Raw genomic sequence first — 26,604 nt, 5'->3', positions numbered from 1 at the left:
ATCAGTAATCCATTAAATACAATATCTACAAAATATTTTTGTAAATGTATTTGATTAGTAGACACAAACGTAAAAAATATAAAATATGCATATGAATACATACATGAAAAATAGAATTCATTTAAAGAGGAAAATATAGCTCATTTTAATATTTTTAACTATCAGGGTTAACTGTCCATCTAGGAGATTAAGATAAAAAAGCTAGGGTGCAGATGTTTACAAGTATATTTTTAGAAAACTGTAGCTTAAAATATAGCCAAAGATTTAGTTCTATGTCACAGTTTAGTCATGACATTTTGCCTATTTTCTATTCCACCCAAAATGTTCTTTTAAAAAAAAAAAATTTGATTGGGGCTGGGTGGGGTGGGGGGGGTGTTTATGGTAGCAAGCACGAATCATATCCATTTTACATTCAGAGCATATGTATGCACACAGCTGTGCACTGCTGCCTGAGAACTGGGGCACAGAAACTCTTCAGGCTACAGTCTATCTGCGCTGACACTTTAAAAGCATCGGCTGTACAGTGGACACGGCCTCTCTCCTCCTCCTCCTCCTCCTCCTCCTCCTCCTCCTCCTCCTCCTCGTCAGAGTTTATTTCAGGGCATGCATCACTGAGATTGAGAAGTTCACAGATGCCAGAGATACAGCACTGCTGCCTTTATTTGTTTCTATGGACACTGGAGGTAAAGTTGCTCTGATTGGCTGCACGACTCAGCCAGTCTGAGGCCTATTTCCTGATGGCGGCGGAGCTGTTGCTGCGCTGGTAGAACAGCACGTAGGCTTGATTGGTCTGAAGCTGGTTCTCTGACACTGGAGTCACACTGTTGGTGAAAAGGTGGAGAGTAATTGTGACAAACGGCTCCAAGTCTGTACAGAAGATGCAGTTAGGGCACTGTAATGATCTGGATGGAGGAGCAAGTTTTACCTGGAGTCATTGTAGAAGCACCAACCATTTCCATCTGAACAGCAGGCTGTGTAGTGCCCCATGTTCACCGTCCCAGCGTGGTTACATATTGCATATAGATCATACAGAACTGGACCTGTGGGAGCATATGTGGATATAGTGACTTACTCATTCTGTTCATCACAACCATGTTGCATCAATTATCCAAGTTTACAAATTCTGGAATAATGTACTTGTTATAAGAAACCACCTCCATCTATCACAAAAAACAAACAGCTAAAGATAGTGGTTACACCCGTATCGAAAGTCAGCCAGTTATGGTTAGGGCTGGCAAAACTAAGTGGATCCCTATGTGGTATTTAAGAGTCAAATTGTGTGTCGATATTGCAGATATAAAACATTAATGCGACCCCTTGACAAACACTGACTAGACTGATTGCCTCATAGTTCAATGATGCAACTGATCATTTTAAAACAATATAAAAAACAAATGATAAAAGTTTATTCATGGCAAGGGAACAAGCCAACTATCAAGCGTCGAAAACTTTATACAACAAGTAACGGTGTGTTGTCCCTGAGCGCGCTACGCCGTATCGTAATGGCAAAACATTGGATTGATTAGAGTAATCAGTTAGTATGGATGAGAACATAACTATATATTAATATATTAATATAAAGAACTTACTGGCCCCCTCAGTCCAATTGGGGCTCAATCATAAAACACACCATATCTGAATAAGCCTGGCAGTAAAGGGGCTCATCTAACTTTACAACACTCAAAGAATATCCCCTAAACTTATTAAATATTTCACAGTACATGTAGGTATATTCTTCACCTTGGAATAACTCAGCGATAAAAGAAGAAGAAGAAGGTATTTCTGGTTGTCAGGTGGTATTAGAAATATAGGGGACCTGGTTAGTGACAGAACAATGAAGTCAGTGCACAGCTCAATCTGGAAGAAAAATCCCACCTCTGGAAATATTTGAAAATAATACGCAGGGAGAGTAGTTTACTCTGTTGACTGGGAAAGAAGAAACAGCGTTGTTTTAAATTACCTAAAAATAATAATTCAGCTTCCACCTTTCATAAGATGCTGTAACTGCGGATGCAGCTGTGAGGAGCTGCAGGTTTATCATGCAGAGGAATTTGGACTCTGATAGGGACTCACGGACAAAGCTCATTTCCAGAGCTTACAGGCTAACTATAAGATACTTAATGAATATTATTTTACAGATGTCACATACAAATTTTTCTGCGAATTTAAACAGCATCAAGGGAACTTAACCCACGCAATGTGAGAGTGCCCTCTGGTTTGCATTCTGGAGAAATCAGTTAATCAGTTCAGTGATGCCTCTTGGGGGACAGGTCATGTTTTCCCGACATCTCCAAGCCAACGTTTGCCCGAATGGGTTTTGTTTCACACGGCATGTATTGCACTTCTGTCCGTCCTGGGAGAGGGATCCCTCACACGTGGCTCTCTCTGAGGTTTCTATGTTTTAAGATGTTTTTAACTTGTTGAGGGTTAAGGATGGATGAAGCACCTTGTTAAGCCCTATGAGACAAACTGGGATTTGTGAATATGGGCTATACAAATAACACATGATTGATTGATTGACCTGCTCAAGTTAGAACTGAATATAGAGACTAGGTTAAGATAATGACAGACATTTGAATTAATGATGGCCAGCCTGCATAACCATGAAATAAAATGATATCTGCTCATCTATATAAGGAGAAAACATCATAAAAGCCAGTTACGATACTTCTGAGGAATTCATTTTCATTTCGGATGTGCGTCTCATGTTCGTTTAATATTATGAATATACATTTTTCAGTGAATTAACAAGTGGAAGGAGAGGGCTCTTGTTTTTTGCTCTGGTTGATACTTGAAGAATGGTTCCATAGATTCCATGGATGATACCATGGTTCAATTTGCTTTGCAAATCCTCCACGTCTCTTGTTTTAACTCAACTGTCAGATATCAAAATAAAGCGAACAAACCCCCTGTTTTAACCTCTCCTGCACATTTTTCAACTTTTCCCTGCATTCTCAAAATAAATAAATGACATGCACTAACAAACATGGATGAAAACATGCATATGAATATAAAGAGAACATGTGTAAATGTAATAAATCAGAATAAATAGAGGAAAAAGTTTGTTGGAGTTACCACAGTCGACGGGTCCGTAGGGTCTGAGGTCCAAGTTAGTGAGTGGGAAGGAGACATATACTGTGCTCTTACTGATAGACCACCGGGAAGACGTAAAACGATTCAGATCTGAACCGAGGCTGTTAAGCATCATCACAACATCCTGCACATGAAAATCACTCACTCATAATACAGTGGGTAAGAGTTGTTGCCAAGGATACGGATCACAATAACCTGGGGAAACCTCTGGATGGACAGTCGCTTGGTGCACTCAGTACGCCTGTTACACCTCTCACACATCTGAAACACACAAGAAACACACAAACATTTAATACAACAATATGATTCTATTAAAAATGACTTTCACACAGTGATAAGGTCCTAAATGGATGGAATCTTCTGCCGAGGATGAAACAGTTTTGGTTTCACAAGAAAGTTTCTATTGTTTTGTCTGTGTCATTTTTATTGGTGCCAGGTGGGTGTGGTTAAACTAGTATGTCTAGTATGCAGCAATCAGAATTTAACAACAGTTGAGTCACAATGTGACGACAGCCGTAGGTTTGTTTGTGAATGTTTCTACTGTCACTCAAGGCAACTACATTTGATGGAACAGAATTTCAATTTTGAGTCGTAATCTCTGAATAACAATAGATAATCATTTGTTTGTTAGTGATTATTTTGTCATTTTATTTAAAGTTTTTAATCTTAGAGAGAAATAGTTACAAAATGGATCTGAGGTTTCAGTGGCTTACAAAGAAACTGACTGAAGTAGTTATGACTCATCTGCCCACCGGGGCAGATGAGTCATAACTACTTCAGTCAGGGGAAATACGTTTCATACCTAACTATGACGTAAATACTTGTGCGTTCATGAGAGAGTCTTTGTTTGTGCCTGACCCTTACAAACATTTTTAAATCAATTCTCAGACCAAAGATTTTTATTTTCTTGTTTCTTAAAAAACCAGCTGGTGCAACTTGGACACATCATCAGTGATGAACCCAGGGTCATGGGGTGTTTCGGTTTCGATCGTTATACATCCTCACATGGGCGACCCAGCCGGGGGGGATCAGTCCCCGGTTAGTGTGTGTGCTCACTGCGCCATGGTTCTCCTGATCCACAGCCACCTTGAAGCTTTTTCTGTAGCTTCTGTGATGTTCTTGGTGGCTCTTCTCTCTTGCAACCCTCGGATTCCCAGGAGACTAAGTGTGCGATGCAGAGACTGGCCCACTGAGCCCCTCCAGCCCACCTCAATGGGCTCGCAGCCGGCCCTCCACCCTTGGCTTCTGCACTCCTCTACCAGACCAAGATATTTGGCCTTCTTATGCTCGTGGGCCTCCTCCATCCGCACTTCCCAGGGGACAGTGAGCTCCATCATGACCACCTGCTTGGACGACTCTGATGTTGGAACCATATCTGGCCTGAGTGTTGTCCTTGCAATGTGGTCTGGGAACTTCAGTTGCCTCCCTGGGTCGACCTTCAGCTGCCAGACTTGGGCTGTGACTAGCAGCCCCTTTCTCCCGGTCTGACAATGACCTTTTTTAAATTGCTTCCTTCCTTCCTCCCCCTGCCCACATTGATTGTTGTATTTCATGTTCATTTTCCATTTTACCACAATGTTTTGATTTGGTAAATAGAAACAGAAAGATTTAAACAAAGGTAGCCTTAGCCAATCTTTTTTGAAGTCGAACAGCAGTGTAGACAAATGAGAACAATAATGTAATCAGCGATGCCTCTTCATCTTATCTACAGTTTACATTTACTCCACATTTTCCAAAGCGAGAATTTGAATAAATCAAAGTCACACCGTCAGTGTCGTTGAACTTTGACCCACTGATCTATCACAGTCTTTGTGTTTTCTCTCTCTCCGCATCAACTTACTGGTGAATTCTCCTTGTCCAGTTTCTCCTCCTGAGAGAAGAGATCCAGGCACTCCTTCAGCGTGACCACCCCGGCAATGCACCTCTTGGGGATGGGCAGTGACAGATCACAGAACACATCAAAGGTGTTGGAGTAGTGCGAGCACACCGAGCAGTGCAGCGAGCTCCGCAGCTGGCCCGAGAACAGGTCTGTCGGCAGGGTGAGGTGGAAAGTGTCAAGACATATCAGTGGTAGATTTAAACGATATTAGTGATAGATGAAAGATTTCTCTCCTCACCTACTATTCTGCTGTCATCTCTCTCTAAGTGCGTCTTCCACATGGCAACTGCCTCTTCTGAAAGTCTAATAAGAGGATAAGAGACGATGGGAATAAAAAACACACAAAAAGTGTTCACAAAAAGGACATTTTAGTTTTTAATGATAGAATCTTTCCAGTATAGACACACACACCTAATTCTGGCATATTTTTGTTCGGGGTCCTTTCCTGCACGTCGGACGTACGGCCTGCGGTTGATTTCTGTGTGAAGTTTGTCCAACAGGAACCTGAGAAACTCCTGAGCATCCTGTTGACTGCATGAGTTAAACACAGAGAGATTTCATAAGGTCACCGTTGCAGGCAGCTACTTCTATGAAAGTCTCAACTGTGAAACCATCCCTACATAGAAAGTTAGTTACCTCCGCAAAGGAGGTTATATTTTATCCCCTGTCTGTTAGTTTGTTGCTTGGTTTGTTTGTTTGTAGCAAGATTATTCAAAACCTGAAGAACTGAATACATATTGGTGAGGACACGGTGGATCCAGGATTTTACTTTGTGAGATTGGACGTTTTTCAACATTTTCATTGATTTCATGGATGAAGAAAAGAAGTTATATTTATGAAAACTGATATTTATGGAAGTGTGCAATTTGCTGCAGATCCAAAGACAAATCTTGAAATAGTCTATTTAAATGTTGTTTCATAATGGGACGGTCGCAGGTCTTGGTGGAGGTATGCAGTCTTCTTAGTGCAAATCTAGTTTAAATAGTTTACGAATGGAGTTTACCTTCATAAATATAAAAAGTAGTTTGTGTTTGCATGCACTGAAGTAATGTTGCCTCCACAAAACTTAGAAAGAGGAAGTTAACCTTGAGAGAAAAAAAAAAGTCATTAACATTCTCACCTGTATCCACTGAAATAAGGCACCGCTTCTTTGAAAATATTGTAAAACTGTCGTGGATTTACGACTGTGTCTTCTTCATTTGCATCCCAAAGGCCTGACAGCAACTCAGAGAAAGCTGGAAGACAAAGAGCGGTGAGAAAATGGCAAAAAATATATATTGCATGAAAGAAGGAAGATCAGGCGAGAACATGAGGAGACAGGAACGCACCCTCCATGAGCATCGCCTCCTCTTTGGAGAACTTCTCGTGCCTGTGGGACTTGAGGAGGCAGTAGTCCCTGAGGCCACGTGTGTGAGACAAACACTGGACGACTGCATTCAGGAAACACTGAGTCAGAGACAAAGTAAAGGCAGAAGGTGAGGATGATGTTTCAAGAATGTATTCAGGCAAATCTGGCGGTACTGTAACACTTGAGTGGGATTCATCATGCGTCAACACTTACTGTGTTTCCTATGTTTCTAAGGCCGATCCTCCCACTTCCTAAGGTGACCTGCTCTTTCTGGAAAATAGAAAGAGCACAATGCACACCAGGTACGTCTGAAAGCATATATCTCATTATGGAGGTTATGCTTTCATCTGTGTTTATTTGTTCTGTAGCAGGATTTGCAAAAACTGCTGGACAGATTACCATAAAACTTGGTGGACGGATGCGGTATTAGTCAAGAAAGAACTCAATACATTTTGGTGAAGATCCTGGATTGTCCCCCCTTTAATGAACCTTGTGTGATAAGGCTTATTTTTTTAACATTTTCACCCTTTCCCATGAAATAATGAATGGATCTCGATTTATGAATTTGATATCCATGAGTGTTTGTGATTTTGTGCGGCCCAGTGCGGCCTTGGGGGAGGTATTATACTGAGTCCTATTCTAGTTGTATAGGAATTTGTCAACAAAAAAAGCCTACACATGTACCTGGCTGAGTGTGTGTCCTATCTGACCCCTGCCTGTGTCTGTACCCCATAGTCATGTCTGTCTGCTTTAACACTGTCATGTCAGTGAATGTGTAATATTGGTAGGACAGATTTAGCCTTCTTATCTCATTAGAATAACAAGAGAGGCTAAAAGGAGGTCAGCCTCAAGCGTTCATCCTATTAGTGACCAAGGAGTGCTGACAGGTGCTAAAACACGTGCATGCTCATATGTACCCTCCATTAATTCTGTTACATTATTTTACTGTGTGAATGTTTCTTAATTCCACACTGAGAACAATCGTTCAAGGCTTCCGCACTTGAAGGTTAGAGCACAGGGTTTTCTACTGTATTGTGTGTGTTCTGCACACCTCGTTGTCAGCGACCAGAAGCAAGCCCATCAGGGAGGTGTAGAGGACGGACTGGGAGATGTCTGCCGTCTCTCTCTGGTGGCCGTTCTGGGACACCAGGGTTCGACACAGGGCCTCACACGACCCCTCCACGTTGACCCCACTGGCTCCAGGCATCCTTCTTTACTGGTTATCCTCACACGTGTCTACCCAAAAGGGATCCTGGGGCAGATGCGAAAGAATTGCACGCAGATTGTTTTGCAGCTCAGAAGGAGTGAGATGCACCACCTTCACTTGCAGGGTCAAAGGTGAGCAGGTCGTGATCGTAGAACTCTGAAAGAGCGGCAGTCCCCTTTTTTTCAATGAATAACATATGATGGCGTGTTTTCCTTTCCTTCCAATATAATGACGAAGGAGACCATTGGTAACTTAGGGTGAGAGAGCAGGATTCATTCTTTTAAGGTTAAATCCTCATCTGGAATAGTTCGAGTTGATCCACCCAGGCTCACAATTCTCTCTTGTAATTACAGCGTGCAGAGCAGAGCAGTTTGGAAATGCCACAAACTGACAGAGACCTCAGTGAATACAGATACCAACAAATCATAGTGAAGGCACATGGCTGATTTTTAGTCATTGATTAATCTGTCTAGACTGAACTTATTTAAGACTCATGCTCATGATCAAGGTATGTTCTCAATCTTATCAAAGCCACATCTATGCTCTCTGTTGCAGTTTAGTGCAGGTCGAGAGTAAAATCCTGAAAACATTAGTTTTCACATGACGCCTACAGCAAATGTTGTAGAATTAGGAAACAAACGGAGCAGTTTGGACTCACCTGATCTCTTGGTCACTCTATCTGTGGACAAACTGTCCCAACCAAACAGTTCCCATCACCTGCTGAGCTGTTAAAAATGCATAAGGGGACGTCTACTGTTTCACTGTGTCCGTAGGCTTCAGCTAAAAGTCTACGTCTCTCCTGCCCTATCACCAGTGTCAGCGGGAGAGAGGGATAGAGAGAAGGGGGGAGAGAAGGAGGATAATCATCTCTAATCTTTTCTCTGGTGATCCTGTTGGCTATACTTAGACTTTTCTTTGTGTACTTTTGCACGAGTACCTCAACACAACTTAAAGTGTCAGTTTATTAAAAAAATTAAAAAACATTTTACATTCACATTTACTGTTCCCAAGCTGTACACTACGCATCACCACAATCCATCAGATAAAACAAGAGTAAAAATAAAATCCATGTTGGAAATTCTATGCCAACGTGTGTCTAAGCACAATCATCTTTCGCAAGCAGTCCCTTTTATTTCCTCTCATTTCAATGTACACATCGACAGAGACGCCCACAGGCCTCCTGGTGATCAGTCTGACAGTCAGCGACTGGTGTGGTCTATCTTGTCTGAGTCCGAGCTGAGGCTGAGCTCAGCTATGTGATACAGGGCGAGATCGGCGTGAGGGGAGAGCTGTGACTGTCTGTGCTGGGCAGTCCTGTCCCGTGACTGGATGATGGCCTGGCGCAGACAGGTGATCCACTGCTGCCTGCTAAAGGAGTCGTTGGCCTGCAGGCTGTAGGGGTTGGCTTTGGAGCGCCCTCTGCTGCTCACACGGAAACAGTTCTTCACTAGGACATGAGAGAGGGAGACGGAAGGAAATCGAATTGAAGAAAGGTTGACGAAAAAAAAAAGGTTTTGGCTGATGGGTGTTATGTGGCATGTGCTGTACATGTTACCTTTATCATTCCCCCCAGTAAAGGCTCCTCTGAAGGTGCCCCCTCCAGCAGCCTCCCCGTCTGGGATCTCTTCCAGATTTAACAAAGCATTGGTCAGAGGCTGTCTGTACACATGGAACACATGACCTCCATCTCTGTCCTCCCCCGGTCTGCTCAGCACCAGAGCCAGTTCAAACAGGAATACATGCAGCCGCTGACAGAGGGAAACAAATGAGATACAGATTTATGAGATTAATTTCCACAATATCCAATCATACATCAGGAAAGTCAAAGTAAAATCACCAATTATTAAAGGTTCAGTGTGTAGATTTTAGTGACATCTAGTGGTGAAGTTGCATGTTGCAGCTGAACACCCCTCACCTCACTCTCCCCTTCCAAACATGAAAGAGAATCTGTAGTAGCCTTCAGTTGTCATAAATTTGGGCTCTGCAATTTGGGCTACTGTAAAAAAAACATGGCGGCCTCCATAGAGAGGGCCCGCTCCAGATGTAAATATAAAGTATTTAAATACAAAGGACCATTCTAGGGTAAAAAAAAAAAACAATTCATAGAATTTAGGTGAAACACAAATTATTATATATTCAATTTCTGCCAAAAGATCCCTTTCACCTGAATCTTACACACTGGACCTTTAAGATATTTTGCTCATAATTTGTATACATATTAAATACTAATGAGAGAATTACAACATCAAGTTGATACAGAGTGCATTTTCAACAATACAGGGTAATGCAACAATGATGAACAAATCAAACACCCCCAGGAGAACCACTCCACGAAGAGCTGAAACATTAGGGAGCCTCTACCTGGCCCTTGTTGTTCTTGAGCTCTCCGTGGCAGTAGAGGAAGCGGGACTGCTGGATCTCTGGTAGTCTCTGGCTCTCATCAAGGTAGCTGAGACCCCGTCTGTAGAACTGACACTCAGCCTCGCCTGTCTTCTTGTTCACCTCGGCCACGATACTGTGGATAAGATCCAACTGGGCGGAACAAAGGGTTGAGACACTATCAACACCAACAAGAGACATTCTGTGTTGAAATGAAAAGTCTGCGTGGGATCTGAACAGACATCACATTACTTATGGAAAATTACAATATCACTGTCTGAATCTTGAGTATCAGAAAACAGTTTTCTCTTGCTGCCATAAGGAGGTGACAATGTGCCAAGAATTGCCGATTTTAAAAAGAAATTATTGGCTGCAGACAGATGGATTCCACAATTTGGAGAAATAACAGTGGGTATGCTACTCTACTTTAGCCACTGTCTAAGAAGCCTTAATAATCAACATTTATTCTGATACTGATTGATATTTAGTTTGCACACATGGATGACAGTTTTAAGATAAAATTATTTGGATTTGTGTGTTGTAATCAGCCAAACGTTAGTGTTCATGCTCCATCAAATTTCTGGTTCATCTAAAGGAGCAGACTCTGCACACACCTTACATAAACTAACAAAGTGGATATAAATTACATATAAAGTACTGGGTAATGTAATATTTGTTAAAGCCATGGAAATGAGTGAATTCTGAACCCTCTGTCTACGGGTTGATGTTTGATTTATAAATGCTCTTAAATAATGTGCATGTACGAGAGTGCATACTCACAGCATCAGGCAGTGTGTCCTCATCAGGGTGGTCTGGAGGTGTGCACTTCTGTATCTCTTTCAGCAGCAGTGGGTATTTGACCAAACGGCTTCGAGGGAGATCCAGGAAGTTCCACAGGTCCAGCTTCCTGCTGAACGAAGACTCCTGGCACAAGCGCAGGAAGTGCTCCACTCTCTTCTCGTGCTTCTTCTGGTCCAGCAGGGCTTTGGCCCCCACTTGGTTACAGCAGTATGTAACATAGGCGTCCAGGCAAGGGAACTGCAGAGGGGAAGGGCGGGGTCGGCAATGAGGCAAGAAATTGAAAGTCAAATAAAAGCAGAGATGTACACAGACTGAGCTCTGTGGTTAGAAAATACAGGAACCGGAGAGAGTGAAGTCGGGTTGTGCCCTCATCTCTTCTCCTCGCTCCGTGGTCTCCATGGAGATACTCACCCAGTTCAACAGTGTAGGTCCCACTTGTCCGACTGTTTTCTCTGATCCCCTCAGCCGCTCGAGACGACTCAGAAGATCTGACATGACACAGAAACAGAATCTTACCGACTTGTGATAACTGAAAGCCGATGTGACCGCTGCTCGAAGACAGACTGACACAGAAAACATCACATTTAACTCGTCGAACGTCATAGACTAAAATAAGAAATGAGAGTTGTGTGGTGAGCATGTACCTACAAATGATTAAATGACCTATTTCCTTGTGTGGCTTAACACACTTGTCTCAGCAATGTTGTTGAAAGTAAAATCACAATTTTAACTACGAGACAAAACAGAGACTATTCAAAATAAAAATGGCGTTGCTGCATGGATGTTGGATATATAATAGGCCCCTCTGTGTAAATTGTGGCCCATTTATGGCCCCTGATTCAGAAGAATCCTAGATCCCCAACTGAACTGGCATAAGATGCAGATATGATTCCACTGAAAGTCAGCCAACGATAATATTAAATTATTGCACAGCCCAACCTGCTTTATGGGAAAAGTTCTGTTGAGGCATGAGCGGAGACTGAGGTAACAGGAGATGAGTGGTGCAGAGCGATGCTTTACCTTCATGGATAGGAATGAGAGAGTCCAGAGTACCAAAGATCTGTCCGAGCTCGCTCTCTGTCATGATCTCCAGCTTCAACATGGGCTCGTAGTACACCTTGCAGCACACAGAGAGGAGGAGGCGCAGGTGAGGAGAGAGTTAAGTCAGGTACAGAGACGTGTGAAATAAAGTATAAGAAGTTAGGAGAGAACAGGGGAGCAGTTGAAATATATTCAATGTATTCTACTAAAATGGAGGTGTTAAGAAAAGAAAAGATAAGACAATAAAAACAGAATCCAGAAAAAACAAGATAAAATAGAAATTAATGTTTGTATAAATGTGCAATGTAAAGATAAAAGTTGTGTAATTGTGCAATTTGTCCAAAACCTTTGCAATATGCAATATGAAGTATGCGCAGCAGTCTTTCTGGGATTATGGATTTTTAAGTTAAACTGTGGGTGCTGTTGCGTTGTCCCCCAAGTGCGAAAAGGAACGTGATTGGATAAACTGCCTCAGCTCAGCAGAGAGGTAGTGGGGGGGGGGGGGGGGGGGGGGGGGTAAAGTACCTTCTTTACCAGACTGAGGTCCTCAATAAGTTGCCTCTCTCCCTGAGTCAGCTCATAGATCACCTACAGGAAGAGAAGGAACCATTTCACATGTTTTAATAACAGACACAAACAATGTGGATGCAAACACACACACACACACACACACACACACACACACACACAGTGGCATGAATTAGAATACACGCAGATGAACAACACGAGCTGCGACAGCTGATTGTTCAATAAAGGAAGTTAAGCCTCTGTTGCCAGCTCACATCCTCTTTCATAATCTCTGTGAAGCGCTGCTTCACAGAAACGAAGGGTAGTCTCCCCGCCCCCGCTGCAACCACAGCCCCACAGCTTGACCCACATACCCTCCAGTACAAACACACATTCTTATTGAACACACAAGCAGAAAGGCCAAGGTTCTAGCTGCCCCCCCCCTCGCACCTCCTGGCGTTTGATCTCCTTGGCGGTGAGGTCATGACTCTCCACGGTGTCACTCCAGCACTGGCTGTTGCGGCGGCGTGGAAACGACGAGGCCTTTGTGCGGGGGCGCATGGGAGCCGGGGGCAAAGGTCGAGCCTCTGTACGGAAACTGATGGACCGCTGTGGAAAGAGCACAGTGGATGAATGTCTGCACGCACATGTCATTGATTGTTCTTTTTTTTTTAATAGAAGAAATTAGTTTTGTGTTTGTTACCGAAATGGACTGTCCAATCCGTTTCAGAGCAGGGGTCTTGGATGGTGTTATGACACCTGTTAGACTGTTGGACTTCACCACAGGTTTGACCCTTTTATTACTGGGCTCCTGTAATGACATCACCAATAAAACATCTAACCCTAACCAGACTGGATCTTTGATAAATAACAATGCTGGCTGCACATTAAATGAGTTAAAACAAAACACACCTGCACCTCTGAATCCTTCATGTGGTCTGACATCGTTTCACCATCCTCCTCCTCCTCTTCGTCCTGATGAAAGAACAGAATGAGTTGGAGAAAGATGAGGGGGTTCAGTAGCGTGGAACCAGAAAAAAACGCTGAGAGGGGTGAGAGTTTACAGGGTGCAGATCTCTCACTTCCTGTGTGGCTTTCAAAGAGGAATAAGGCTGAAAGTGTGCCTCTGTAGTAAAATACAAGATGTCAGCCAGGTTTTTGAGTTTTTTTTTACACAAACCACATCAGCTGTACATTGAGTGTTGTAACTATGTGAGATGTGTTGAAATATCTGCAATGAAAATGTTTTTATGAATGTATGAACAATAACAATGAAAGCAAAACAGGTCAACTTGAAAAGTGTAAAATCAAGATTGGCTGAAATGGGACAAGACGTGAGTGATATCAACAGGATTTAAAGATCTGTGCATGCAGAGAGAGACGCCGTGGCTGCACCGCTGAACATCAGCTCTGCACGCAGCTCTGCATGCAGCTCTGCACGCACCGCTGCGGTCACAAAGGTAAGGTTGACTAACTTCCGCTGTATTTGCAAAGAGACACAAGAAAATGAAGAGGCAGCGCAGCTCAGAGTTTAATGTCAGATCACCATCCTCACCTCTGTGATCCTGATCACAGGTCCAGGAGCCGGGTCTTGTTTTCTCTTCTTCTAAACAGCAGAGATTAACAGTGGAAGTGAGTTCTTAAGTTTCTAGGAGAGAGTTAAGACATTTTTGAGACAGGAGAGAGTAATAAGACAGGTAGTGTGTCATACCCCAGCATGGTCACAGAGGATGGAGTGTGTCTCTGCTGGTGCCACAAACCTAAAAAAGGCAAAGTAAGTGTTAATGAGCACAAAGCAAACAACCTCGCACACAGTTATGTCATTTAACGTGAGATAAAAGAAAGAAACGACATAGTAGCTGAATGCAATAATGATACTTTGTGCTAAAATTATGAATTTGTCAGATTTTACTTTGTGCCCTGGGTATATTATTGAATATTACAGGTTAAGATTTTGTTCCAATTCAATGAGATAACATAAATATCATCAGTCACATTTCAACACCATGATGCCAACTTCAAAGACCTTCCATGCCTCTAACAAAGTTAAGTTTATTTTGTTGATCTCAGTCAGTTCTCAGGAGTAACACACAGTACTCGGCACCCCACAGTGTTAACAGTTAAAGATGAATGTCAGAAATCATACCAGGAAGTCCTCGCTTCACCAGTGTCCTCCACTTCCATCTTTTCTTTGTCCTCACTGCATCTTCACAGGATCACGGCAACAGTCTCAAAATTAGAAACTTTTATATATTGTAAAAATAATCCAAAGTTTGACTCAGATCTTTCCTGTTGCAGTTAGGTACAGCGACTTGTTTGCAGGGAGCTCGTAAAAGTTCTTCCGCGCACTTCTTCCTCATCTCAGACCTGACCACATCCTTTAGCGTTGCACATACTGATGTATCCGCTCTTCTCAGGAAGGACGGTTCAAAACTTTTATTGTAACCTGTCGCTCGAACCCGACGACTGGATAGTGGAACTTTTTAACACCAATTACATTAAAAGTCTTGCATACGACACAAGAGGAAGTCAAAGCAAATTTGTGACTAGTTTACTATTCATCCAATAGCCCTTATGAATAAATTAGTTAAGTATAGGTGAATTTATTCAATCAATCCGGAAGAGATAATTTCCTGCATCCTGTTATTAATCATCCATTGTCTCAACGGGGTTTCATTGTAAGTTCTCAGGTCAGCGTTAAGCTGATTCAGGTCGTTTGCAGATATGCATTATTATGAAACTTCTGAAGAGCCTGAAGCAGGTCAGACAGGAAACACACATCTGACGGTTTCATTACAGAGCTACACCAGATGTCATCTTCTCTAGAAAAGGGTCAAATAACCACACAAATTCAGAAATATCTTTTACACGTTTATTCACTATCACACTAAGTGCTCGCATTTCAAGATACATCTCATTGCCTTGCTTTTACACCGTAATGTCATTTGGAGTTAAAGTAGACATGATCTAACAAGGTGTTTGAAACCTTCGGCCACTCTCACCCCCACAAAAAATAAAATAGAAAACAAAAAAACAAAACACATGAAATATAAAGACAAAACTGATGTCATGTGCAAGAGCCCCTCCAAAGTCAAGAGTGCTGGATGAGGTGGGTGTGTTAAGGGTGCTTCAAACCAGCGAGGGTCCCTATTCTGCTGGCGTGTGATTCTTTTTCCACTAAGGAAATGTCAGAGTTGGGTTTGACCGCATCTTGGGCGTTTCTTCAGCTTTAAACTCAAACTTTCGGGTAGAATTACAGATTCTGAAAAGGATTCCGTAATGGAAAATGTTATAAGCATACTATAGTATGTATTATCTCTGCTTATGCGTATCATGTGTGACCTGCCAAGATTTCGGTTGGTGATATGCCTCATGGCAGATTTATCATGACCTTTATCTCCTAGAGTTACTAGGTACCAATCTCTGAGAAATCAGGACATCAGAGCCACTAGGAATCACTGTGCTGCCATTTCCACCAATCTTATCTTCTGGACACACACACACACACACACACACACACACACACACACACACACACACACACACACACACACACACACACACACACACACACACACACACACACACACACACACACACACACACACACACACACACACACACACACACACACACACACACACACACACACACACACACACACACACACACACACACACACACACACACACACACACACACACACACACACACACACAGAACAAGAATCAAGTACAATTTGTTTAAAGCAATCCAAACTACAAAGTGCTACATGTATGTGCTAAATATGTATATAAATATATTTTTTTTTAATCCAAGCTATAGTCAAAAGAGATGCATCTTTAGTCTGTGGCAGAAGATGTGTAGGCTTTCTGCTGTCAATGGGGAGCTCGTTCTACCATTTAGGAGCCAGGACAGCAAAGAGCCGAGCTTTTGTTGAGTGGTTAGCTCGCAGTGAGTGAGCAGCAAGCCAACTGGCAGATGCAGAGCGTAGTGGACAGGCTGGGGTGTAAGGTTTGACCATGTCCCGGATGTAGACTGGACCCGATCCGTTCACAGCATGGTACTCAAGTACTTGTGTTTAGAAACGGATGCAGGCAGCCACTGGTAACCAGTGACGGGAGCGGAGGCGTGTGAGTGAACTTAGGTAGGTTAAAGACCAGTCGAGCTGCTGCATTCTGGATGAGCCGCAGAGGTTGGACAGCACCAGCAAGGAGGGAGTTGCAATAGTCTAGGCGTGAGATGACCAGAGCCTGGTATAGCACGCCCGAAAATGTTTACCATCTTCACATGGCCGCATGCTGTAAGATCTGTTGGACCTTGTTTGACAAAGAATAAACGTGCACTTAAAAGCCCATTATGGTAAGTTCTCTTTATTTCCAAAGTCTCACAAAGTCAAATTTCCTCCACAGATTATCAACACACCAGTCACTACTAACAGAAAACTGATTGATCCAATAGAGCCAACCTGGATCAACCCACCCAAATCCTCACTTATAACAACCACTGCCCACCCGTCCCCCGCAACCACCACCCTCTTGTGGGTGGGTATAGTGTGGAGCTCAGCAGATGGTGTATCGGACATAGGGCACTTCCACGTCTTCATCTGACAGGTCGTTACAGCATAGCTCAAACACCAGGGCTTTCACATGCTTTCCCAGCTTCTTTTTGGACATCTTAGTCACAATCTCTGTCATCCTACGAGACAAAGGAAAATACCATTATAGCAACAGATTAAACACTAGCATTTAACGTGCCTCAGTAATGTCATCTACTCACGGCAGGTCCAGTCTCTCTCTGAGTTTGGCAGCAGGCATGAAAAAGGAATAGAGCATGGACACTCCCTGAGAAAGCATGGTGATCTCCAACTTGTGCTCGGTCTAATGAGCGACAGAAGAAAGATGGGTTTGTTAATTGTAGGCCAGAAATCATATGGCAACAAATTGAGGGGAGTTGATGAGAATGTACTTTAAAGTAGTCCAAGAACTGCCGGAGTGTCATCTCCTCCCCGTTGGGCTGCAAACCTGTGACCTCAAAGCGATCCCACAACATCCAATCAATTTCATAGTACTGCAAAAACATGAAGAGGGGGTTATGAGATGCTGATGTCGGTCACACAAAGCTATCACAAAGACACGATGCGTTTTCATTAAACAGAAGCTACTGACTGCCGTCTTTGCCAAAATGAAAAATGTAAAGTCATAAAACAGAAAGCTTTTAGAAAATGTATTCTCCTCAGCCCACACTGATCTCATCAGCGTGAGAAGGTGAGTTGAACTCACTTGCACCCAGGCAGGCAAACTGCATCTGCCTGGTGCATCAGTATTAGCATGGCTGGATCATCATTGGAGCTCAAAACATGTAATGACCATCTATGGTTACCCTTGTAGAGAGGATACTATGAATAGGGATATTTTCCCACAGTGGGGACACATGTGACTGTTCGATATCTTAAGAGCTCAAAACAAGTAAGTGGCTACCTTGTGTTTGGGAGCAGCAATGGGTTCAGAAAAGGCAAAGAAAGGCAGGGCCAAGTTCATGAAGCCATTCTTGAATGATTCTAGCTTCTTGTGACCTTGGACAATCTTGATGAGCTCCAGACACACCAGGCCCACCACTGCAGCCGTGGTAGTGGCGATGGCAGGAATGATCTTACCAGCTATCAGTTTGCTCTGGGTTGGAGGAGGAAGAATTTAACAGCAATGAAAAAACAGGAGGAGACAACTTGCAGTAAAAGAACATTAACAATGAAAGACAATGCCAGGATTAAAACAATGTGAGCCCCCACCTTGTGTCTGTCTGTCGGGGGAATGTCATAGTTCTCTGCTCTCAGGTTGGATGCTGCCACAATGAAGTCCATGTGGAAGTTTGTGTCATCATCCTGTTACCGACAGGTCAAAGACCATCATTAGTTTTGTTTAAGTACAACAGCCATGAGGATAATACACACACGCAAAACACATTTGTCAGAGGAAAGTGTGTACCTTCTCAAAGTCGATGGCGCTGAGTTTGAACTGTGAAGTCTCGGGGGAAGGCAGCTGGACCTTTAGCTCCTCCAGTCTTGAGACTTCTAATATTCCAAGAGAATAGTGGTCACAATCTCCTCAAAGCATCCTTAATGACACCAGACTATGGCTTTAATTTGTAAAGTACTAAAAGCAATAAATCACACAAAACAAGTCCTTGCCAGAAAATATTACTTTTGCAAAAACAGACTACAAATTTAAGAGATTTGAGCGTCTTACCAACAGAGGAATTACTATTCTGCAGGTCCTGATCAGAGACATGGATTTTAACTCCTGAAAAAGGGGTAAAGGTCGGCACCTTGACCTCCTGCAAGATCTTGACCACATCTGCACGATCAGTGCTGCCTGGGAGGCCATATGTCTGAGCAAACAGGTTTGCCCCAGCCACAACATAATCCATGTGCAGCTCCTAGAAGGGAAGGAATTCTGTTACTAACTGGAATCTGAATAGATTAGTTAAAAGCAGATAATGCATCAAGTAGGTGCTCTTAAAAATAATGGATGGATACATGCATTGCTAGTGCTGAAGTCTAGGTGGTGAGGACACCTCTTTGGGCCAGACCAGAAGGGGGCACCGGATCTGGTGAGCTGAAATACAGATGATAAACTTGCCTTACAAGCACAGAAATACAAAACCTTAAAGAAACGTAGGCCTTTGGGTTATTGTAGTCATTTATAAGACGGACAGAAGAAATAACAGGAAATGAGGAAAAATGAAAGGTCAGTAAAATCAGGGCACGTCATCTGTGCCTTACATGTGTAGCATCTTTAAATCAATACTGCGCCTTGATTCAATAAGCAACAGTTTAAAAAGCTTACACATTATTTGCTGTTAATGTGATGTATCTATATCTACCGAGTCTAGACAAATATAGGCAGTGGAAATACCAGACAAGACTGATATCCACCAAGCGGTGAGCTCAATGTGTACCTGATCTAGGGGGAGGTTGTGCAGTAGCTGACGGATGTTGTTGCTGTATTGGCACTGCCAGTGGTTGCGTGCCCAGGCTACGCAGTCAGCCCAGCTATGGGGGCAGTCTGTGACGAGACTCTTGTAGACAGCCTCCAGCACCGCCACAGGCTGAGCTCCAGTCAGCTTCAGAGTACGCGCCATGAACTTAGGATCTCTGAAAGAACAATGATCATCGATCCAATAAGCTGAGACATCGACACCAACTAATAGATGTGAAAGGAAATTATCTAGGTTTATTAATGCACTTTGAACAAATCCTACATTTAGATAACTACAGTTCTGCCATATAGTCACTTTTGGATGTCAAACAAGACAACTCACGAGAGGTACTGCATGGCATTCTCTGGTGGCCGTTTGAATAATCCCTCAAACTCATCACGGGCCCACTGAAGAGAAGAAGATATTTACAACGGATCAATATTACAGTCAATTCATATAGTCAGAAGCACAATATGAAACTGTTTAACCCAGAGCAAAGTAGTAGCATCTTATAGAGGTGGAAAATGAATTTAATTACTGGTTTCTCAATTTAATCATATTGTGAATTCTTTTGTGACAGATATTGTTTAAATCATACATATTTATTGCAATTTCAAAACATTCACTGTGTGTTTATCTTTAACATTGTTACCTGCAGTGTGTGTTCAATAGCATTTGGGAAGTTCTTCAGGGTACAGATGGGGATGGATTTCTCCGGTGGGTCTTGGCTGGAGTTGTATGACTCTGTGAGGAAGGGGATCACGACCTGGACGTTGCCTTTGGTGCCAAGAGTACCAGACTCCAGTAAGGGCTTACGGTAGTACACACACCTCCGATCCATGTACATGCCTAAACAATGGGCAAAAACACAAGGCAGAGGGTAAAGCTCAAATACAGAGGGAGTGGGAAATAGAAAAACAGATTGGGGCAATTGACCATGCCACCGGGGTCTCCCACACACAGCCAGAGACAGTACCGTTGCTTTTCAGCATAATTTATCACACGTGAGGAAACAAAGTCCAAACTAAGCATAAATTGTCCGACTAATAACCCCTTCAGGCTCCTAGCTCTTCCCATTTGCGTCCCTTGCGTGCGTATCTCCCCCTCGGCAGCTCTGCCGGCAGAGGATCAGCTCTCACCTGCGCTGACTGATCCTCTGGTGCAGGTGGAGGTGTTCTCCCAGCCACCTCCATGCCCACATAGCCAAATTCAGGCCAGGGCGTCATCAGGCCTGACCTACTCCACCTCCCCACAGGCCAGGAGAGGAAGCCGGCCCACGCGCTGAGGCTCCCCGGGGGGCCGAGCAGGTGGGCGCCATGCGGGCACCTCGGGCTCCAGCAGCGCATTCTTCTTCTCCGTCTGCCTCTGCAGAGCCTCCAGCCACCGTCCCAGCGCCATCTCCGCTTGCCGGTCCGAGTCTCTGACTGCATGGAGCCCCACGTTGGGCGCCACTGTTGCAGTTGACCATGCCACCGGGGTCTCCCACACACAGCTAGACACGGTACTGTGGCTTTTCAGCATACTTTATCACACGTGAGGAAACAAAGTCCAAACTAAACATAAATTGTCCGACTAATAAACTTCACAGGCTGGTCGTGCGTCTCTTCCCATGTGCCTGTCTCTCCGTCGGCAGGTCTGCGGCTGCCTTTTAAGCCTGAGGATCAATCAGCTAACAGCTCTCACCTGCGCTGATTGATCCTCTGGTACAGGTGGTGGTGCTCTCCCAGACCCCCCCCCCCCCCCCCCCCCCCCCCCCCCCCCCCCCCCCCCCCAATGCCCACACAGAAGTGTTTTTTTTTTAAAAAACATCTTTAAACATTCTGTAAAAAAGGTTTAAAACAATTGAAGTTTCCGCTTCTCTTACGTGCGTATACATTGTCCAGTGCGTTGGTCACCCCATCAAGGCTTTCAAAGAAGTCGTCGTCATAGACCCTCTCCGTGTCGGGGCCCACTCTGTTCTGGTGACCTGTGATCCTGATGGACGGGTTCATCTGCTTCACTGCCGCTGCTGCAGTATCGCTCTTCATTTTCTATCATCACACATACACACAAATGATATTAAATACTGACCTTTTCACTTTCTCGCACTGCATCAAGAGGGGTTGGTTAATAGCGTTCATACTTGATTACCTGACCGAATGGTTAATGGTGTTCCAGGAACAATCTGTACTTTGAACATTTCATTTATCACCACATGATAAACTAACACTGAATCTTGTTTTCTGGGTTTGTACCCTCATGGTTTAATGCACTTATTGTAAGTCGCTTTGGATAAAAGCATCAGCTAAAATAATGTAATGTAATCTACCACACCCAGAATGAGCCTCCCCACTATCTAATGCTGATATCATCCATCAGCAGCAGTTGCATTAAGTGCAATCACAATCAATTGCAATGAACAGGAAATCCAATGAAATATTAAATTCGATCAATAAACGGCCAAATTATGTCCTTGACCTACTTTGTATCCACCAAAAAAGGTAAATACTGACCGTCACGTCTGAGGGTCTGAAGAGGAACTGTCTGTTGAGGTTGGACTTCTCTATGGTGTCCATGTCTGTCACAATGACCTCGCCCTCTCCGCCAGCCAGTCCAATCATCGCAAAGTTTTTCATCAGTTCACAGCCAATGGCCCCAGCTCCAACCTGGGAGGATTACAGGTCACTCAGTAAAGCTACCAAAGTCATGCTCCATTTTCTCTATGTTCAAACACAATTTTAACAAACATAGTATTAAACCCTTCACTGTAGAAAAATCAAGGTTTTATTTATACATTCCTTTATACCAGACATGAACCATAGTTTAACAGCAAGGCTGGTAATAACCCGTTTTCATTATTGCCAAAAGATCCCATGAACATTATCTTCACGTTTACACTGAGAAGGGAGATTAAAGAAGGGAGATTAAACAATAAGGGTTCATGTTAGAAAATCATTTTTAAGGATGCTGATATAATTTTCCGGAATATTGTGAACAAATTCCATTAAAAGAACAAAACAATGTTTTTTGGTCCGTTTTGCTAGAAGATTAAGAGGCAATAAAGAAGCATTTTATCTAGTACTATGTTATTTACTGATGTTTGTAAGTCTTTAGACAACATAGAGATTTATGGCAAAGAGGAATATCTTCTATCAGGTTTAGGTTACAGGGAAGTCTAGTTAATAGGATCATGGTTTTGATCTTTTCATGGGATTATGTTGGCAATAAGGAAACATAACATCACTGGCCTTATCCATTAAATCTCCCTTAGCAACAGTATGTCAGGAGATATTAGAACATTTTCCATTGGGTAGCTCACCAGGAAGTAGCGTTGTTTGGCAAGCAAATCCTGCAGCTTGGTGCCAAACACTGCAATCTGCCCATCATAGCGACAGTTCCTCTGGGAGAAAAGCAAAGAGGCAGAAAAGGGTTTAACATCATGGTTTGTCACCCTTGTGTGCGTCCGTCCTCACTATCAATATGTGTGATTTAATAAGAACACCTACAGGGGCGCATTCTTCCTCGGTGAGTGTGACTCCTTCCTCTTCGGCCAAACACTCCAGGGCATCAAAATACAGCCACTGCATCATTGGCATAAATTTTCCTGTGCATGCCTAAAGAAGAGAGAACATGTAAAAAGAAGCAATTGAGTAATACAAAGAATTCTGTTCAGAGGGAGTTAGCAACACAGGCCGAAACATGTCCAATCCGATAACAGTAAATCCACAGAGATTACTATAAATAAATAAATACATTACAGGAGAAATTGAGCTGCACATCACACCACTGACCTTCATCACTTCCTGCGCTGCCAGACCTCCAATGAATCCATTAACAGGGGCCAGGTCACCAGCAGAAACAAATGACAACTTTTTGATAAGAGCGTCATCCAACTGCTCCACTTTGGCGGAGCCGGCCTGGGCAGAGTTCACCTCCTTGGCTAATGTCAATAACTCTTCACCATCAGCCTGGAAAACACAGTTCAGCAGGTTGGACATGTTGCAAAATTACAATTACAGCAGTTACAATACTAAACTCACTAACTTGTATTGACTGATATTTACTGTTTGCAAGGACAAGCTAATTCGCTTCTGCAGACCCATATTGAAAACATTACTAACACCAAGTTTCCTATAAATCTAAAAACTGTCAGAGCAACATCAAAACAAGGAAGGTAGGTTTTTTCCACAAGGTTTTAACTCCAAGCCAATGTGACATTCCAATTAACATATTATTAAAACAAACAGGGGTGATATTTACCCGGTTCCAAGGTACAGGAAGGTGGTTGTGTTTCTTCTGGAAGGCATGGATCGCCTGGAAGCCCACATGAAGCTGCCCTGGACGGTCGAACTTGGCAAAGTCTGTCAATACAAACTCTGGCTCAGCCATGGAGGAAGAGATGGATTTCTGCATAAGGAAAGAAATGCAAGACAGTGAGAAATGAGTCCACATATAATTTCCCACTGGTCAAAACAGATACACATGCCAACACATCACTTACAAAAGCAATCTTCTTGGGCATCTTGACCTGAGAGACAATTCCTCCTCTCACGTATTCCGTAAAACCAGTTGTGTCACAGATACTGAAGGTGTAGGGACCTGGACAGAGACAGCAATTCATGTAACATTCATAATCAGACTAAACAAGATGTGTCTTAAACCTTAACAGATCTTACCCAGAACTTTGATTTCCACTGGCTGGCAGCCATTGAGCTCAGTCATACCCTGAACCTCTGTGAAGGTGACAGAGTCGCCGCTCTCAAAGCCATGACGAGTCTCATCCAGACATGTCACAACCCCTTGATTGTCCTGGAGAGAGGAAAAAGTAGCAACTTGTCCTGAAGTCTGATCTTAAAAAGCTAAAGCTACATTGACAAACATCCTCAGCCAGACTAACCTTGGTGATCATGGAAATCATGGCACTTAGCGGCTGCTCTCCATTGGTGTCATAGACGACCATCTCGTCACCAAAGTCACAGAAAAGCTGGCTGCAAAACAAAACGCATAATGCACATGAATGTTAGACAATGACAGACAGAAGTGGTTATAGATTTTATGAGAACAAAGGGTCAGAATCTTACCCAAACAGGCCGCGTGTGTCTGCGATGACCAGCTTGATTCCTTTGCTGTGGCACACCTCCCCCACTTGATGCTGCTCTTCCAGATTTGAGTTGGTCAGTACTACCACCTAGAAATGCAAAAATAGACAAATTAAAAATAAAAGCTTCTTTCCTTCTTGAATGCTGAATGAGTCGGGTGCAGGCCTCTATACAAGTCATACCTGGAACTTGTTCATATAGTCTTCAGTGAGTTCTCCAGTGTAGGCGGTCACAGGAACGTAGCTATTGAGTTCAGCCAAACGGTGTTGGCTCACCTCGGCCCTGTTCTTCCCCAGATCTTCCTCCCGGAGGTAGAACTGAACACACAAAATACATAGGTGTTGATTTATAAACTTGGCATCAATTTCTCCCTGATATCTTGTCAATCCAGGTGAATGAATGGTAAATATGGTGATAAAGAAGAAAAGAACATCACAGTAATAATTTTTTGTTATTAGACTTTATCTTATTTTGTACATAAGAAGTTGGCTTGGACTTAAAAGAATCAGTAAGAAACTGTGCTGCAATAAATAATAAGCTATAAGAGAAATTGGTGATGGCAGTTCCTCTCAATCCTGCCACGCCACACCCAACAATGTCTGCAGGAAAACGTTATTGTTTACGAAAATGTGAATGAGATGGTCAGTTTAATCGAGCTACAGCTGCTTGTGGAAGCATCATGAAGAACGATGGGATTTCAACTTTAGCCAAGTGTGGACAAGGTCTAAGATTAAGTGGTTGATTAAAGGCCACTCTCTATAGAAGCTGGATGACATTATAAGTATTAAGTGACAGATATTCATGTTGACTATTTAACTCAGCTTGATTGAGATTGGACACTGGGACAAATGCCAGGGGCTGATATAGAAATGTTTCAGAGCCCAAGGTTAAACTCACACTGAATGATCACTGATAGAGCTGACATGCTGATCTAAAAACAACCATGCCAAATACAAAAAGGGGGTCTCAGCTGAGCCTCTTAAATGAACATTCATCAGCATGGTCTTAAATGGCCACATCAAAAATCACGATGTCAGGCTGATAGACAGAAACTGTCTACCCATTGTAATGATGTTCCAAAACAGGCTTTATCTCTACTATGATTATAACCCAGAGAAAGGCCATGGTTAACAAGGCTGGGGGTGGCTCGCACTATGGACTTTGATATCAGGCTCAAAAACCTGCACCAATGTCTGTATGACTGAAATAAAAAATAAGTTGAAGAGAGACAAATGTGCTAATGCAAAATAAGAATATACATGCGTGCTTCCCACCTGAGAGGAGAGGTCTCTCCATTCTGCAACTCCTTGGTCGTGTACAGTGACACTTCTTACTCCTCCCAAGATGATGTTCTTGGCAATCTCCACTCCAAGACCTCTCATACCAGAGATAAGGACATTGGAGTTCTGCATGCGCTTCATAGCTTCATGGCCCAACACGTAACTACATGGGGAGAGAAAGTACCATCAGCGCAACTCTGCATTTTTAATGCCAAACTATAAATAAAAATAGGTTTGCGTGTTCTCCATTGTTTGGACAAGACTTATACAGAGAGAGGACTTACAGTTGTCTGGAGTACAGGCCTTCGTCAATCTCAGCATCATTGCCATTCTTAGCCATGCCCTAAGGAGAGACAGCAGGAGGTGCAATTAAGTTTGAGTTACAAGTTCTATCCAAAAGTACACAGCGCATGTGATAGTGCTTACGTTGGCAGGTGTGTGGGACAGATCAGTTCTGACAGAGTTAGAGGAGGAGCAGTGGGATCCCGTCTTCGTCTCTGTTCCTGACAAGCGACGCTTCTTGGACAGCGGCGAGCTGGACATCTGTGCATCAGCAAAACACCAAAAGGAACAACAAGCTGAGTATTGTTGCATCAGACCTCCCCTTTACCAATGTATATAAATTCATTTACAATGGATAACAGAAGATTTCGAGGTCGACAGCTGTAAAAAAAATTATATTTGTTGAGCGGAAAAATGGCAGTAAAGGCAAACTCAAATCGGGGCAGCTCGTAGAGGCACTTCCAGTGACAGAAACTGCCACTGATTTATAAAGGGAGCTGCCTTTGATGCCATACTGTTGAAAGGTGACTGTTGTTTGTGATTTATTCAATCAGCTCTATACTGGTTTATGAAAGTTCATTAGATCTACACATCTATCAGATGTGACTGATACTGTGCCTGAGTAAACTGTGATAAACCAAAGGAGAAATGTACATTTTTATCCTTGCCTTAAATTCTACATAAGATGGTGCATAACTCCATGATAGCAATGATGCACAGAGATGTCACTG

At 43.1% G+C, this 26,604-nt stretch overlaps 3 protein-coding genes and 1 non-coding gene across 11 annotated transcripts; all 4 read right to left on the bottom strand.

The window, feature by feature from the left end:
- Positions 1 to 586: 586 nt before the first annotated feature.
- Positions 587 to 8,272, bottom strand: usp21 (ubiquitin specific peptidase 21). The gene is made up of 12 exons (XM_034589409.1): positions 8,186 to 8,272; positions 7,372 to 7,572; positions 6,534 to 6,590; positions 6,301 to 6,418; positions 6,093 to 6,207; positions 5,384 to 5,503; positions 5,211 to 5,275; positions 4,934 to 5,121; positions 3,276 to 3,354; positions 3,076 to 3,183; positions 926 to 1,040; positions 587 to 821 (listed from the first exon to the last, which is right to left on the bottom strand). Exons 2-12 carry the CDS (start codon positions 7,525 to 7,527, stop codon positions 728 to 730), a joined length of 1,215 nt encoding a protein of 404 aa, XP_034445300.1. The 5' UTR covers positions 7,528 to 7,572; positions 8,186 to 8,272; the 3' UTR covers positions 587 to 727.
- Positions 8,273 to 8,469: 197 nt separating this feature from the next.
- On the bottom strand, positions 8,470 to 14,638 carry arhgef3l (Rho guanine nucleotide exchange factor (GEF) 3, like). Of its 8 annotated transcripts, none has more exons than XM_034589392.1 (13): positions 14,402 to 14,638; positions 13,967 to 14,015; positions 13,810 to 13,861; positions 13,168 to 13,235; positions 12,959 to 13,066; positions 12,706 to 12,864; positions 12,274 to 12,336; positions 11,728 to 11,824; positions 11,119 to 11,195; positions 10,687 to 10,944; positions 9,889 to 10,059; positions 9,083 to 9,275; positions 8,470 to 8,974 (listed from the first exon to the last, which is right to left on the bottom strand). In XM_034589392.1, the coding sequence occupies exons 1-13, from the start codon at positions 14,437 to 14,439 to the stop codon at positions 8,727 to 8,729; spliced, it is 1,581 nt and encodes a 526-aa protein (XP_034445283.1). In that variant the 5' UTR covers positions 14,440 to 14,638; the 3' UTR covers positions 8,470 to 8,726. The 8 variants fall into 8 exon arrangements, with proteins under 8 accessions (XP_034445283.1, XP_034445286.1, XP_034445289.1 ...); XM_034589395.1 differs by having other exon boundaries at positions 13,174 to 13,235; XM_034589398.1 differs by having other exon boundaries at positions 13,174 to 13,230; positions 13,811 to 13,861.
- A 2,060-nt stretch (positions 14,639 to 16,698) lies between these two features.
- On the bottom strand, positions 16,699 to 26,172 carry LOC117763999 (ubiquitin-like modifier-activating enzyme 1). Its single transcript, XM_034589381.1, has 25 exons — positions 26,018 to 26,172; positions 25,876 to 25,934; positions 25,586 to 25,754; positions 24,494 to 24,628; positions 24,294 to 24,400; positions 24,110 to 24,200; positions 23,889 to 24,021; positions 23,714 to 23,811; positions 23,473 to 23,619; positions 23,004 to 23,180; positions 22,719 to 22,826; positions 22,532 to 22,612; positions 21,726 to 21,878; positions 21,098 to 21,263; positions 19,886 to 20,082; positions 19,576 to 19,640; positions 19,213 to 19,408; positions 18,795 to 18,869; positions 18,501 to 18,690; positions 18,240 to 18,325; positions 18,044 to 18,136; positions 17,736 to 17,927; positions 17,224 to 17,325; positions 17,035 to 17,135; positions 16,699 to 16,953 (listed from the first exon to the last, which is right to left on the bottom strand). Exons 1-25 carry the CDS (start codon positions 26,132 to 26,134, stop codon positions 16,818 to 16,820), a joined length of 3,174 nt encoding a protein of 1,057 aa, XP_034445272.1. The 5' UTR covers positions 26,135 to 26,172; the 3' UTR covers positions 16,699 to 16,817.
- Positions 17,505 to 17,606, bottom strand: LOC117765445. Its single transcript, XR_004614594.1, has one exon. It is a non-coding gene; the product is annotated as a small nucleolar RNA U6-53/MBII-28 (small nucleolar RNA).
- Positions 26,173 to 26,604: the final 432 nt, after the last annotated feature.

Source organism: Hippoglossus hippoglossus, chromosome 7 (genome assembly GCF_009819705.1).
Source record: "Hippoglossus hippoglossus isolate fHipHip1 chromosome 7, fHipHip1.pri, whole genome shotgun sequence".
Taxonomy (NCBI): domain Eukaryota; kingdom Metazoa; phylum Chordata; class Actinopteri; order Pleuronectiformes; family Pleuronectidae; genus Hippoglossus; species Hippoglossus hippoglossus.
Note: the sequence above shows the minus strand (reverse complement) of the source record. Positions and strands in the feature narration are given on the sequence as shown.